The sequence below is a fragment of the Heteronotia binoei genome, chromosome 21 (assembly GCF_032191835.1).
Source record: "Heteronotia binoei isolate CCM8104 ecotype False Entrance Well chromosome 21, APGP_CSIRO_Hbin_v1, whole genome shotgun sequence".
NCBI classification, from domain to species: domain Eukaryota; kingdom Metazoa; phylum Chordata; class Lepidosauria; order Squamata; family Gekkonidae; genus Heteronotia; species Heteronotia binoei.
The window spans coordinates 7,591,361-7,607,832 of record NC_083243.1 but is presented as its reverse complement, the minus strand read 5'-3'; the positions used below and the strand labels follow the sequence as shown (position 1 = coordinate 7,607,832).

The window sequence follows — 16,472 nt, the reverse complement described above, 5'->3', positions numbered from 1 at the left end:
GGGAGTGGGTGGGGCCAGGTAAGGCTTTTGCTTAGCGGGGCTCCTGATTGGCTTTGCAGCTTTTGAAGAAAAAAATGCTGGCCTTTAACAGCAGCTGCCATCACGGCAAAAGAATCCACACTGTGTTACTGAAATTAAGCTGTGGCAATCTTTTTGCGGCAGCCATTTTGTCACTGCCATGCCGTGTCAGAATTCTGAATGCGCACACAGGCTCAAATAGGTTGGGGACTCTTGATTTAGAAAAAAAGCTCGAGTTGCCTTATGTTAAAACCAACGAAACACACCTATTAAAAAAACAAGCCAACCTTGTGGATTTTGGGGATAGCCAGACCTGTGTGGTGGAAACAGCTGCATGGGTTCAGAGAAGAATCACACCCTTCTCTTTCTTGCATCAGTTGGATCTGCATTAGTGCTAGGAGGAGAAAGGGCAATTTCACCCTCTTCCTCCTCCATACTACAAGCCCCGTGCGTGCACCTCCCCAATGTTAGGAATGATCTTTGCAGGGGGGGGGGGTCAGGAATGCAGGGGATTGTGGGAGGACTGCATGATGTCGTCTGTGCCTGCTTTTTTTCCTATACAAACCGCTGTTTAAAGTTCATGTCTAGTATTCGCTTCACGAAGCAGAGGTCAAGGACTTTCTTTGGCACCAGGCAGGAACTGCCTTGCCAGTCATGGGTTTCTAGAGACCGAATTACTACCTTTAAATGGACTGTGTATGAACATGAATACTTTGGCTCGCCAGACTGTGCAAGAAGGGAGTGTTCCAGAGGTGAGCTGTAACATACCCTTCATTACCCTGCCAGAGCTTTTAAAACATTTCTTATAGGCTCAGGCAATAGTACTTGCGACGGAATGTACTAATGGCTATACCAGGGGCAGCTTCTTTGCATTTTCGTACCAGCATTATGCAATGCAAAGCTGCAGACAAAAACACTGGGACAAGTTACTAGGATCGAGAGAGTCAAATTAACAAGAAATCCACCATGTATTGTCTCAACAGGAACTGCATCTTACGTAATGTCTTAGGGTATGAAATAATCTGGCAGTCAGCACTCCCCCAGAAGTATTTCTGAATTAGCACAAAACGGTTGTGAAGTCCCATCAGCTGTGAGTGCAGCAGCAAACTTGCAGCTGCCAGAAACAAGCATCCAGTATGAAGAGAGTGTTCCTGCAATACGTCCCCCCCCATCCCCTTCTAGGCACAGTGAGACTAGAAACAGACCACGGGTTTGCTTGCTTCTTCCTCCATCACTCCGTAAATTGAATGTAGAAGGAAACACCTAACGGCAGTTACTCCAATACAGGATCTCCCTTGAGTCTACATACTGAACATGCTAGCTAGGAGAATACATTGGGAGAGATCTTGCATTAAAATAACTGAAAGATCTCCCTAGTTTGGACATTAATCTTATGCGCACTGAAGCATACAACCTTGAGGGCTGATCGGATTTTCACTGTATGTGGAGGTGGAATGAAGAAAGCTTCAAACAAGCCTTCAGATACCTATGCTCTAAGGCAGTGGCTCCCAACTTTTTGGGCACCAGGGACCAGTTTCATGGAAGACAATTTTTCCACAGACTGGTGGTGGTGGTGGTGGTGGTGGTGGTGTGCTGGGGTTTTTGCTGGCCCAGGCTTGCCCCACACCCTGTCCCTGCCCCGCCGGGCTCTTTAAATGAGGGGTAGGTGAAGGTCGCTGCTGCGCTGCTCCTTCTGCCTGCCCAGGATCTGGGCAAATGAAAGAGGTGGTGCTTTGGAGTGAGGGGTGATGCGGTGCCTCTGCCTCGCTCAACAAACCGGTTGCTAACAGACCACAGACCAGTACTGGTCCACGGCCCGGGGGTTGGGGACCTCTGCTCTAAGGTAACTGGCTTCTATGGCCCACAGTGAGTGAACTCCAAGAAAAATGCCTCCAAGACAAGGTTAGCTCACCTTTGTACATACGCACAACCTTATCTATCTATCTATCTATCTATCTATCTATCTATCTATCTATCTATCTATCTATCTATCTATCTATCTATCTATCTATCTATCTATCTATCTATCTGTTCATGCCATGTAGACATTGTATATCTTTTGCCTTAAGTCTTTATGTTGGTTTTACAGGCTCTGACAAGCTTTGATTTCTATAATCAAACCCTTTTTTTAAAAAAAGAACTTCATAAAAATACACTATAAATACACAACAAGAAGTTTAACAAGTCTTTAAAAGATATTCTGGTGTACAATGAAATGAGTCCACCACTGGGGAAATGGTTTTGTAAACAGAACCTCCCTACCTGATATTGTTTGTGTGTAAAGTGTCATCAAGTCACACACAGTTGTCAAGGCAAGTGATTAAGCAGAAGTGGTTTGCTAGTGTTGTTTGCAAAGAGACATTTTGGACACTAAGATAATGTGCCACACTTTTGCACAACCATCACAAGCTTCTGTAAAGTTTTGGGTTGTTGTTTTTTTTGAGTGCATGACTGCCCAAGATCATTCAGGCTTCAACAAGTAAGTTCTTGAGAAGATGTAACTGTTGTCAGGGTTACCTTGACGCTATATCCCAGTAAATTCATTAATGGACATAATTTCAAATTCATACTTATTACTGTACAAACTTCTTTTTGAATATTCATCCAGCTACGGTTGCAGTCCGCTCTCTAAGGGTTCAGGGCCAAGGAACAGCTTCTCGAGATCAGGGATGGGCACCCCCTTTGGCCAAAATGACAAAAACTCCAGAACATCCACTTGTTTGGGGTTCCAGCAAATGGTGGAAGGGGATTGCACTTGGCCAGAAACAGCAGACACAACCAGGGCCCCATATGTGCCTACAACACTTCAGGGACTCATCTCGGTTCCTTAGATGGAGCTGTGCTGGGTGGTGCCAGACTACATGCCATGGGTTACCCATCCCTGCTTCAGGTTTGCCATCACTTAAGAGCGTAAGAAGAGCCATGCTGGATCAGACTGAAGGTCCACCTACTCCAGCATTCCGTGCACACAGTGGCTGACCAGGCATCTATAGGAAGCCCATAAGCAAGATGACTGTGACAGTATTCTCCCAACTCATGCTCCCCAACAGGTATAGTACCTCTGTTACTGGAGGAAGCAGATATCCATCTTGACTAGTAACCACTGACAGTTCCGATTTCCATGAATTTGCCCCACTCCCTTTTTAAAGCTTTCTGCGGCCATCACCACATCCCGTGGCAGCAAATTCCACAACTTAACTATGCGGTGTGGGAAGAAGTTACTTCCTTGCGTCTGGCCTAAATCCCCCCACCCATCAACTTCAGTGGATGACCCTGGGTTCTAGTATTGCGGGAGAGGGGGGAAAAGCTTTTCTAAGGGGACAAAGAAAGGACAAAGATGTGAGACACTGGAAACAAAGGGAAATGAATGAATGTACAGCAAGCTCCTCCAATTGTTTTCAGTCCCAATTGATTTGTTGACTTCCGGGAAACTATTCACAGATTGCATTTCAAAGCTTGCAGGGATTTCCCATCATCACTGCGCTTGATCTTAGCCAAAAGGCTAAGTAGTTTTAATCACCACTGGGCACAATTTACTTATATGCTTTTTTCCAGTATATGTGGGCAGCCCAGAGAATCCAGGGCAACAGAAGTATGGGATGTAAAAGGAAGATACAAATGACCTTAAGGGACCCTTCACATCCGGGCCACTTGCTATTTGAGATCTTACCGTCAGGTAGGCGATATAGAGTGTTGAAGGCTAAGACAAATAGATTCAAGGACAGCTTCTACCCAAGTGCCGCGGTTAGGCTAAATGCAGGGTTATGAATGGTTATTTGTTTTCAGATGCATTTAAATGGTCTATGTATATGTCCTTTTTTGGGGGTGTTGATGTGTTGGTATGTTTGTGGAAGAGCACCTCATTTCATTGCTCTCATTTTCTTTTTTGAGAACAATGACAATAAATTTATCTATCTATCTATCTATCTATCTATCTATCTATCTATCTATCTATCTATCTATCTATCTATCTATCTATCTATCTATCTATCTATCTATCTGTGAAGGCAGTGACACTTACTAAACTTTGATCAGAACAGAAGCAGGTTTATCTCAGAAGTTTGCCCTCCTGAGTTCAGTGGGACAAGACTTCCTATGAAGTAAGCTTAGGACTTTAGCCTTGCTTACTGGGTTATCAGGTAAAGTGGAAATCAAAAGACAAGACTATATTCAACACGGAAGTCTTTCGAAAGCTCATGACACCTCCCGTTGCCAGTTACAGAGGCTGGCTGGCATCTTAAAAGGAGACAGACGGGACAGGAAAGATGTTTTGGGCATTAAGTTACCACTCATGTTTGCATTGGTAAAGCGATCTGCCAGACACTGCTGCACAGGGGGTTTTCTTGGGACTGGCCCCAGCATGCCCTCTCCACACCTCAGACAGTTCGGTTTCAATACTTCCTGCAGTGACGCTGGAGAGGGTGCAGTTCCTTCTTGCGCCAGCACACAGTGACCCACAATTAAAATTAGAAAGGTGTTGGCAGGACAGGAGACTCGGAGTCTACAGATGATCAAAGAATCCCGAACATGTTCCCAATGGAGTTGCATGTACCAGACATAGCCATGACTCAGTCACCCGCAGCCGTGGCCAGCACCTGACAGAACACAACTGTGCCAACGAAGTGTCGCAATCGGCAACACTGGTGACTTACAAAATGGCAATTTAAATTTAAACACAGTAGTTGGTGTTCACATCCCTGTATGGCACAGGCCACATCTGGACCTGCTCCAGAAATATTAACCTGACAGCTATTAATACCCATCCACCACCTGCTGTCAAGGTTAGGGGTGGATTATAAACCCCCTGGTGGGACAACTTTCCCTGAGGAATCTGTCCCTTCCCTCCCTCTCAGTTGTCATGCCTCTCTCCTCATCTTTTAATGTATCTGGAGATCTTATGCAGCTTTTCAAAGGGATCCATAAGTAGGCATTTACTTATTATATAATTTATAATAAATAATATAAACCCATTTTTGCTCCTGAACATCTCAGGATCCAGGGAGGGTTTTCTTTTCCTTAATTGTCGTGTCCTTGAAAAAATTAAAGGCAGGTTTTATGTAAATTCTCTTGCAGTTTTGTGTGTTAATGTTATGCACCCTGAGCTCCATTTGATGACAATGGTTTTAGACAAACATCTCCCCTAGTAATATGATTATTATATATTAAGTGAGGGACAGACAGTGTGACGCGGGGCTCAGATTGTCATACTAGGATCTAGGAGACCCAGGTTCTAATCTCATCTCTGCCCGGGCAGCTTTCTGGGGGATCTTCCACCAGTTATGCACTCTCAGCCTAACTTACCTCACAGGGTTGTTGTGGGGATAAAAAGGAGGAAAGGAGAACAATGCAAGTGGCTTTGGGTCCCCAAAGACAAAGTATAAATTATGTAAATAATGTAAGTGCATAATGATCATAGCACTAGCGCTGCACGTCAGTTCAGAGTACATCAATACAAACTGCGGACTGTTCTCAAAGTATCTAAAAGCCTGGAAGTACCTTGCCTTGTTCTAGTACTGGCTTATACATTTTCAAACATCCCACAATCTATTAGCAGAAGCTGCGGACATTCATGGATCGGTCCCACGCTCCCCTCCCACACGCAGTCCTTTCTAACCCAAGAACGCGAAATTATTCCCAAGGTTGTGGGACCTGCATCGGAGACTGCCGTGGGGAGGGGACAAAATTGCCTTTTGACCTCTTCTCACAGCACAGCTCCCACCCACTGGCAGCAAAAAGAGGAGTGGATGATTTCACCCCCTTCTCCCTTCCCCCACAGCCTTCCCCACGGATCCCACAGCCCTAGAGGTAAACTTCCTTTGGATCAAAAAAGACTGCCAGGGGAGGGAAATGTGAAAGATCTATGATCCCTGCATCTGCAGATCACATGATCCAGCCAATTCTCTCCATCTCTAATTGGCTTAAAAACAAACTACTATATATTTTGTAGATCCAGCATTAGAAAAGGTAGACTTGGCAACTTTCTTTTTAAAAATGCATAAGAGTTGCATCCTCTGCCGCTGAATAATGAGCAATGATGCAAACAAGGACAGAAAGAAAAAAAAATCCAACATTTAATTGGCAGTAAAAGAGGACATTGCCTTACAGTTTAGAGCAGACACCAGGGTTGCACTTCTGTGTCCCATCAGCCGCTATACACAATACCAAAGTGTTGGGACAAATACTATATAATTAAATATAATCAGGAAACACACACAACTTGCCACTTCCACTGAATCCAAAGTATAGATGGTCAGTAACAGGGCAATGACTAGACAAAGCAACTTCAATACTCCAAAGAGCACTTGACATGGTACTGCAGTTTTAATTGCCAAGCAGTGCAAAGGGATATCAAATAATAACATTACTAAGTACTATACAGCTCTCCAGCGACTTCTGCAGGCTTCAGTTGCAATGCCATTAACCCACACAGCCATCAAGAGATTAGAATAATAGAATCATAGAGTTGGCATGTCCATAGAGGCCATCTAGTCCACCCCGGCTCAATGCTAGTCCACCCCGGCTCAATGCGGGATCAGCCTGCTGAAAAGCTCTTACTGTAAAAAAAAAATAAAATCCTCTGATATCCAGCTGGTATCTCTCCACCTGTAACTGAAATCCATGATTGTGAGTCCTATCCTCTGCTGCCAACGGGAACAGGTCCCTGCCTTCCCCCAAGTGACAGTCTTTCCAACCCTCCAAGAGACCCTCCTCTTCTCCAGACTGAACATTCCCAAGTCTCTCAGGCTCCTGATCATCTTAATTGCTCTCCTTTGTACCTGCTCTTTTTAAAAGTCAGGCCTCCAGAACTGCACACAGTGCTCTAGGTACAGCCTGATTAGGTGTGACTTCACATCTTTTTCCTTTAATATCTGCTCCGGTTCTGGTTCAGACTGTCCTCGTCTGTCCTTGGTAATTGTTTTCACATTAAGCTTCACACTTTTCCTCCTCCACCGATCCATCCTCTTGTTCCATTAAAGCATAAAGGACAAGACTCCTACCTGATCCAGGGGTAATTAATGGTCCTTCAAGCTCAAGAGTCTCATCTTCATACTGGTCATCCAGTTTTTTCTTTTTCTTCTTGGTGGGATCTCTGGGCTTCCTTAAGAGAGACAGCTCTTCTGGATGTCTGATGTCTAGGGAAGAAAAACGAGGGCATCCCATTAAAATAATAGTTTTCCATTCTCTCAGCATGAACAGATTGTAGCTGCTGAGCCACTTTGCCCCCGACCAAAGCAACAATACCTGTACATACATATGCACACGCACACACATGAACACACAATATACTATAGGGTGCTTGTAGTATGCGTCATGAAAAGTAACCAAGAAACATCTTTAAACCATGTGTACATTCCACAAGGAAAGAACCAGAAAGATACACAAGGAATTCCTTTTAGATGCATCAATGCAGAGACGCTTGTTTCTAAATCATCATAGATGTGACATCTGGAGATCAAACAAATGTTGCGATGTTGAACCGCCACTTAAACTTTAAACCCCAGAGAACAGCAGTATCACTCAGGCAAGAACACAAGAAGAGCCTTGCTGAATCAGACCGATGGCCCATCAAGTACATCATGTTCTTCACACAGCGGCTAACAAGCTAGTCTCTAGGAAGCCCACGAGCAGGATAACTGCCACAGCATCCTCCCATCCATGCTCTCCAACAACTGATTTAAGGAGGCATGCTGCCCTCTGGTACTGGAAAAAGATCCACTGTGACTAGTAGCCACTAGGAATGGGCATGAACTGGGGGGAAATGGTGGTTTGTTTCATTTCATGATCTGTCTGACTTCTGACCTGGTTTGTGGTTTATTTGGGTTCAGGAGTTGTAAAACTCACCAGCAGGCTCTTCTTCACCCACCCTCCAAGTCTAACAAAGATTGGATATGGAATGTCCAAGTTAAAGCTCCCCAAAGCAGGTGCCCCCAGGAAAGCTCAGCTTCTTCTCTCTTCGTGATTGGCTCCCAGAGCTGCCCATCAAGCTACGGGCAATTGCTATGAGTGTTCCTAGGGCTCCCCGAAGCCCACCCCCAGCATTGCCTAGGAATTGACTGAATCAGCACCAGGCATTCTGGGAAAATGAACTGCAAAAACGAATCAAACCAATCGCGATTTGTTGTTTGGTTTGTGCCCAAGTGTGGTCTCCCCATAGGTTTGTATAAAGAACAATCAGATAGAACAGGAATAAAGAATAAAATGGTGATTAACTATGCCCAGCGTGGAAGTTGGTTTTTTCACAACAGCCACAAACTGGGCCAACATTTTCATTGAGTTACTACTCAAGATTTCTCTCTTGGTCTGTTGCTGCCTACTTGGATCTCATCATGTATTTTTGAAGTAGGGTTTTTTTGCCCCAATATGGATCATGTTACACTTGCTCACATTGAATCTCATTTGCCATTTTAATACTTATCCCCCCAATTCGGAGAGTTGTAGAGTTGCAGAAAACAGACTTGTGGCACCCTACAGACCAACATATTTACTGGAAACCCAAGCCTGCTGGGTTGGATAGAGGGCTTTATGGATCTACCAGACTGTTGGTTTTGCTAGGTTTGAAATGGAGCAGAAATCCAGGACCTCCATTGGGAGGAGAAACAGCTTCACTTTCTGCTTATTCTTAATTTTTTAAAGCATCTGATACTTGCCAGAAACACAATTCACTCATAATGAATGGTTTCCCTTCCATTATCTTTCAGGACATTTATCTCCTGTTGCATGTTCTTCGGCAAAATCCATTTTTTTATGCAGAACGGCTTTCTAATCCACATCTGGATCTTTTGGGCTACCAGTTAATCTCCTATCCCACTTTTATTATGCCAAGCACCATCCAACCACTCCACAATACTGGTGTGTGTCTCTTGCAAATTAACCACAACAGAGGGGCAGAATTGCTTTTATAGTGCCTAACACAGCCAGTGCCACTGAATTACTGAGTAGCCTGGAATTGTCAAAATGGGGTTTGCACCAGATGCAATATTACATAAATAGAAAAGGTGAAAGGAGGAGTGAAATGAAAAAGGGACAGACTGGAGAGGTTAGGAAACTCACCCTCAGCTATGAAATCATGCCAGGAGAAAAGCAAGAGAAGAGAGTTTTCAGGAAGCAAACAGACAGGAAGTTGAAGAGTTTAGTCCCGCCTCCCTGAGCACCCATTCCAAGCTGCCCTTCTCCCCAGAGAGAGAACAAATCTTGTGAAGTATTTTATGAGCCCCCTCTTTATATTATTTTGTTGGGGAAACAAAGGCTACCAATAGCATTTTGGTTACCACATAACCTTCCAAGAAACATTACTTCCCTCCATTACGAAGCAAGCAATTGTACTTTAGGAATTACACCCACAGGAGTTGCAACCTAAGAGACAACCACAAACTCAAAACTATTGCAATCCATGTCACCCAATTGCTCATATTTTGACTAACAAGCCAAGACAATGAACATATGAACATATGAAGCTGCCTTATACTGAATCAGACCCTTGGTCCATCAAAGTCAGTATTGTCTTCTCAGACTGGCAGCGGCTCTCCAGGGTCTCAAGCTGAGGTTTTCCACACCTATTTTCCTGGACCCTTTTTTGGAGATGCCAGGGATTGAACCTGGGACCTTCTGCTTCCCAAGCAGATGCTTTACCACTGAGCCACTGTCCCTCCCCAGGTTTGGAAGAAGCCACCTGCATTATCTGGTCCATCACCATTTTACCATATTTTTCCATGCCATCAGCTATTTAATTGATACTGAAGTTCTGTAACATTATGGGTTGTATCCTACCAGATTTTTCTGCTGTCAAAATGCCTGGTTATGGAATTCTGTTGGCTACAGAAGGAATTAATACTGGTTGACTTTCAGTGATAACTATATCTCACAGCAAAAAAACCACCTGTGAATAACCAATGTTTTGAAGACAAGCCTGAGAGGGGTGCTTCTGTACCAGCTGTCTTGCAACAGATAAAGAGACAGTGTGTTATAGCAGACAGTTGGACTAAGACCTAAAGACCAGCATTTCAATCCCCACTCATTCCTGAAGCTCATGGGTGATCTCCGATCAGTTTCTCTCTCTTTCAGCCTAGCCTACCTCAAAGGGTCACTAGGACAAAAAAACAGGAGGAAAGAACCATGTATGTTGTTCTGAGCTGCTTTGAGAGTAGCTGGAATACAAATGGACAGGCAAATGAAGAAGCGAGCAATGCCAGGGTTCACTCAATAGGGCAAAATCAGAAAAATCCCAGCCTCTTATGTTCTGCAAATTGGCTTATATAAGTGTTCCTGTAGGCATAAGACCAGTCACCGCACTGAGAGGAACCGCTGAAGTGCAAAATTCTAATGTACTTATTACAGCTACAATGCCAAGCTAGAGAACAGTGGCTGGTTTCAGGAGAAATCTTCTGGCCTTTTTGGAGCTCCAGTGTTTTTTTTGGTCTGGAAAGAATCCATTAATTGTAAATTTAAAGTTCCTACCAACACTATATCCATTCTGAGGATCTTGCTATTCCGTTCAGATTATATCTTGTTTCTAAACCAATGAAGTAAAATCTCTGATAACGTTCTTAGGCTATCTCAAACATTTCTGATCACTGAAGAGCTGTGGGTGGGATATTACTCAATTTCTCCTTCCTCCTGGCCCTGGCAACCTACCTGTGAAAGGATTGCAACCCCTTTGGGGGTCCCGAGCAACTACTTGCCAACAACTGTCATAATGCAATTCTCCAAATAATCCTCCTGGTATTTCTTTAGTTTGTTCTACCCCTCGGCAACCTTCTAACTAGCAACAGAGATGAGAAAAACAAACAGCAGCGGCATCCCATATATTATAAACCACATCTTGCATGAGTGACAGATCGCAACTGTTTTATTTGCTTGACCTTCTGAAGCCTGGCATCCATACAGCTGATCAAAACAAGTGGCAGCAAACTTGAGCACAACGGTGCGTCCAGTACATGCTTCCAAAAGACATCGTGGAAGCTGACCTGTTCAGTCATGAGAATTTGACCTGCCACATCCGTCTAAAAGGATTAAGAGCTCTTATTGGAGTATGGGCTGACCACATGCCAAGGGCAGCTGCTCAGTCTCCCTACCCAGAAAGTCTGGTATATAATTCTTTTTCCTTGAGAGGAAAAAGAGGGTTCTCCCGCAATAAGCAACCATGTCTTAAAGAACCAAATGCTGGAAGAATGCTTAATATATTTAAAAAACTGACCTCCATGTCATGCATATAAGGACACACAAAAGTGGCATCGGATTCCAGCACTTTATCCTTTCAACATTTATTATAATGGAAGAAACCAAGAATTAAAATGAAAGTCTTGACAGATGCAAGAGAGAGAGGTGGATTCCAATTACCAGATTTGAAACTGTATCATGAAGCAATTTGTTTAGTATGGATGAAAGAATGGATAACGCTGTTAAATAAAAAACTTTTAGTGTTGGAAGGCCATGGAAAAAAATTCGGCTGGCATGCATATTTGTATTACGGAAAAAAGAAGATGGATGGTCTTTTCTCTCACCATTATATAAGAAGTAATCTATTAAATGTGTGGATAAAGTATAAGAAATATGGTGATGAGAGGAGACCTTTGTGGATAGTGCCAGCTGAAGTGATAAAGTTAACAGCTAAAACAGTTAATGAAAAACAGCTATCATATAACCAGTTACTAAAAATACAAAGTGGGAAAATAGAACTGAAAACTGCAGAAGAACTGAGTTATAAATATGATTGGTTTCAAATGCAACAAATAAAAAGCTTGATGGAGAATGATATTAAAGCCGAAGGAATAAGGAAAGAACAAACAGAAATGGAAAGAGTTCTGCTTGGAGACAATGAGAAATTAATCTCAAAAGTATACAAATTACTTTTACAATGGTCTACAGAAGATGAAGTAGTGAAATCTCAAATGATAAAATGGGCAATTAATGTAAATAAAGAAATAAAGATGGAATCTTGGGAGTATCTGTGGAAGAACTCTATGAAACTCGCAACATGTCATAGTATTAAAGAAAACTGTTTTAAGATGATGTATAGATGGTATATGACTCCAAAAAAAAATAGCAAAGATGAATAACAAGATGCCAGATAGGTGTTGGAAATGTAAAAAGCATGAAGGTTCTTTCTACCATATGTGGTGGACTTGTGAGAGGGCTAAAATGTTTTGGCAGATGATTCAGCAAGAGATCTCTAAGATTCTGGGATATGAATTCAACAAAGAGGCAGAGACTTTTCTGCTGGGATTACAAATGGAAAAATTTCCAAAAGAAGATAGAACTTTAATATGGTAATTGCTCTCAGCTGCTAGGACATTGTATGCGCAGTTATGGAAGCAAGAAAAAATACCAGAAAAATGGGACTGGATTACAAAAGTTATGTCATGGAGTGAAATGGACAAATTAACAAGAAAACTAAGAGACTATGATTTAGAACTTTTTAATGAGGAGTGGAAGAAATTCAGAAGATACGTAGAGAAAGAGTGGAAAATAAAAGGACATTGGACAATTTTTGATGATTAAGATTTTTATAGTTTAAAGGTACCTTTAATATTTGTTTTTTTAAAAAAAATAACACTGGCGGGGGTCAAGTAACGGAGGGAGGGGTGGGAGGAAAGTAAGATATGGGGTAGAACGATTTTTTTTTATTTTAAGCTCTTTATAAGTTGTAGATATAATTCTGCTACCATATGTTACTAATAAATTTGTTTATACGAGAAAAAAAAACATTTATTATAATGGAAAATACTTTAATGAAGGTTTTAAAAACCTAATAATATTTATTTATTTATTTATTTTATAACTTATACCCCGCCCTTCCCATAAAATGGCTCAAGGCAGCTTACAACAAACGATAAAACAATAAAACAAAGTACAAAGTTATTACATTTAAAAAGTCGAAGCATTTAAAAACCTAAAACCTTAAATTCTTAACATTAAAACTGTACAGTATAAATTCACACGAGTTTAATAAGCTACATTTATCCAGTCAGGCGTAGGCTACTAGAGGCTAATAGAGGCCCAGACAGATCAAGGAGGGTTAGCTGCATTAGTCTTGGACCAGGTATTATTGGACTCTTGCTCTTTTATACTGCTAGAGGCCAAGATAGATTTCATACCTCGTTAGGAAAGGTACCACCAATCCTAAAAGTATGTCTGTACAGTTAATCAGTCAAGGAAGCCTCACTAAAAGCTAAAAAGGCTTTCCTTTAAACAGCTGAAAGTTTTCTCAGTTGCATAGAAAAAAACAAATACAAATGGACAATTAGACAAAAAGAATATCTGAAAAGCATACCACTAAAAACATTTAGACATTCCCCCCCCCCCCCAAATATATCAGGAGCAGGACACCAGCTAAGGGGGTGGTGGTTGGGTCGATGGTTGATAAAGGAATAAAAAGAATTGTTTAAGGAAGATGGAGAGATGGCAGAAAACTAAATGAATTCTTCATGTTGGTTTTCAATGTAGAAAATCAAAGGTTGTTAAGAAAATGTGAAATTGGTGATCTACTAGCCAGCATTTGTAATTTGTTACAAAACCAGCCATTGGTTGGAGGACTGGAAAATAACAAATGTCATAACAATTTTTAATAAAGGGTCTAGAGGGGATCCAAGAAATTATGGGGCAGTTAGCCCAATATCTGTTCCAAGCAGATTAGCAGGATTATTGTACTTATTTAGCAAACAGAGTTTTTTGAGCAGGTTAACAAGTTAGATGTGATGCACTTCAATTTCTATGGGGCTTCTTAAAAGTTCCTCACTAAAGACTGTGTAAACTTAGCAATCATGAAGTAAGAGGATGGGCTTTCTTATGGACCAAAAATTGGTTACCGTAAATGACACGAAGCAGAGAGTAGGAATAAATGGGTGATTTTCATAAAGAAGAAATTAAGAATATTAAGAGATAGCCTGTTGGATCAGAACAGCGGCCCACCTAGTCCACCATATCATTTCACATGGTGGCCTACCAGTTGTCCTCAAAGAAGGGTCAACAAAGAGGGAGCAGAAGCCAAGGCCTTGGAGAGCCAGTTTGGTGTAGTGGTTAAGTGTGCGGACTCTTATTTGGGAGAACCGGGTTTGATTCCCCATTCCTCCACTTGCAGCTGCTGGAATGGCCTTGGGTCAGCCATAGCTCTGGCAGAGGTTGTCCTTGAAAGGGCAGCTGCTGGGAGAGCCCTCTCAGCCCCACCCACCTCACAGGGTGTCTGTTGTAGGGGAGGAAGGGAAAGGAGATTGTGAGCCGCTATGAGGCTCTTTGGAGTGGAGGGCGGGATATAAATCCAATATTTTCTCCTTCTTTTTTGATGTTGCTCCTAACACTGATATTCAAATGTTTGCTGCCTCTAACTTTCATAACAATTGTCAGTAGCCATTAATGGACCTATCCTATTTATCCTCTATAAATCTAATTCCCTTTTGTCTGTCCTCAATCAATTGGCCCTCAACTTCTTTAGGTGCCATGTTGTGGTATTATGGGAAAGCAAGTGTGGATTTACCGTTATGGCCACAGGAACGTCTGGTCAGCCACTACCGGGCCAGCCAAAGTGTGCTTATCCATGTAAGGTGACACCCAGCCCACACAGATCTGCATGTCCAGCAAAAAGCGGCACTTGGCTTGTCCAAGGCCCTCCTGAGGCCCCACTGTGCACATATGAGGCCCACCCAAATTGGGGGAGGTAGCCAGGAAAAGGCAGCACATGGCTCATCCCAGGCTATGTGGAAGGGGGGGCTTGGAAAGAGGAGGGAGCCTTGGCAGGAAAGCCCCCTCTCCCTCTTTGAGGGAGTGAGGGTCAGCTGGGGCAGGGCAGGAAGGCTGCTGATCCCTCCCCTCAGTGGGTCAATGTCCTTTTCCCAAACCAGTCAGCTTCTGTGGGAGAGACAAAAAGCTCTCTCCATCCTATCCAGAGTTTTATGACCATCTACCCTGTTCCTAAGGGAAATCAACTCACACTGCTCCCTGGAAGGTCAGATGCTGAAGCTCAAATACTTTGGCCACCCAATGAGAAGGGAGCACTCACTGGAGAAGACCCTGATGCTGGGAAAGACAGAAGGCAAAAGAAGGGGACGGCAAAAGATGAGATGGCTGGACAGTGTTACAGATGGAACTAACACGAATTTGAGCAGACTTCGGAGGATGGTGGAAGACAGGAGGGCCTGGTGTGACTTTGTCCATGGGTTCACAAAGAGTCGGGCTCGACAGTGCAACTGAACAACAACAAAACCCTATTCCCATGAGTTGTCCTTTTTTGCCCTAAATCATCAGCAGCAGCACCTAAATACATCTTCCCCCCCCCCCATATTTATACACCTGACAGCATTAAGCAAAGGAAAGCTGGCAAGAAGAGGCTTTAAAAGCCATTGCCTGAATCTCCCCCCCCCAGTTCTTTTTAATTTTGTAACATCCTGCCTCATAAAGAGTTCTCACAACTCAGAAATTTGCACACCGATTTGTGTTATTTTGGTTGGTCCCAGGGCTTTTTTTGTAGCAGGAACTCCTTTGCATATTAGGCCACACAGCCCTAATGTAGCCAATCCTCCAAGAGCTTACAGGGCACTTAGTACAGGACCTACTGTAAGCTCCAGGAGGACTGGCTACATCAGGGGTGTGTGGCCTAATATGCGAAGGAGTTCCCGCTACAAAAAAAGTCCTGGTTGGTCCTAATAAAAGGTATTAAGTGGACTGTACTTTGTTTTTGGAGTTGGATTTTGCACCCACACATTGCAAACGCCTTCTGTCTTTTGTGAAGACAGCCTGCTACATATGCTGTCATTGGTTTGACTTTCAGCCTCTTGCATTTATGTGGCATATTTTTTTTTTATTTATAGCTTATTAACAGTCCAGAGCTCTTACTAGAGGGAAGCAGCTATTTGCTTCCAGGGCAAGAAAGTATTTAATTATGATTAAGGTGACAGAATGAGGCTTCCGAGGACTGGGCTACAAGCCAGGTCAGATTTCTGAAATGACACCAGTCTGGAAATCAGCCAACCTCTTTATCTGACTGAATACATATTTGGACTCCTGATATGGATGTATGTTATCAGCATACTGGACTGTTGTTTTTTTCTTAAAGATTGGTGGCGAGGGAGGAAACTGCGGCTTCAAGGGGCTGAGGCAAGGAAAGTGCATACCATTCCAAAAGCTTCTGCATTTTCAGTAATGAGAGCTACATGAAGAATCACAGCCATTTGGAAGCAGCCTTGCCGGTTTCTTGGCAAATTTGCTTTCAAAATGGTGGCTTTACCGTGGTTTGCACTGCAAGTATAAACTACAGTTTGCCAGGTCAGACGCAGGGATAAACTATGGTTAGCGACAAAAATGGAAATCTCTAGTTAGGAGGCTGTCGGCAAGGTAAGAAAGCCGGATGCAAAGCCTGAGGGACCCCAAGACTTGTTTGTGTTGCAGAAAACCAGTTAAGTCTCAACTGTGCCACAGAGTGCATCTTCTCCAGTCCCAAGTCCCTCCTATCGGTTGCTGCAGCT

At 43.0% G+C, this 16,472-nt stretch overlaps 1 protein-coding gene across 4 annotated transcripts in view; it reads right to left on the bottom strand.

Annotated features, from left to right (window-relative positions):
• FERMT2 (FERM domain containing kindlin 2) overlaps positions 1 to 16,472 on the bottom strand; it is a 146,155-nt gene that overhangs the window by 69,247 nt on the left and 60,436 nt on the right. For all 4 annotated transcript variants that reach the window (XM_060261112.1, XM_060261113.1, XM_060261114.1 and 1 more), the window contains exon 3: positions 7,017 to 7,151. In XM_060261112.1, coding sequence (XP_060117095.1) covers positions 7,017 to 7,151 — 135 coding nt within the window. The remainder of the gene's footprint in view (positions 1 to 7,016; positions 7,152 to 16,472) is intronic.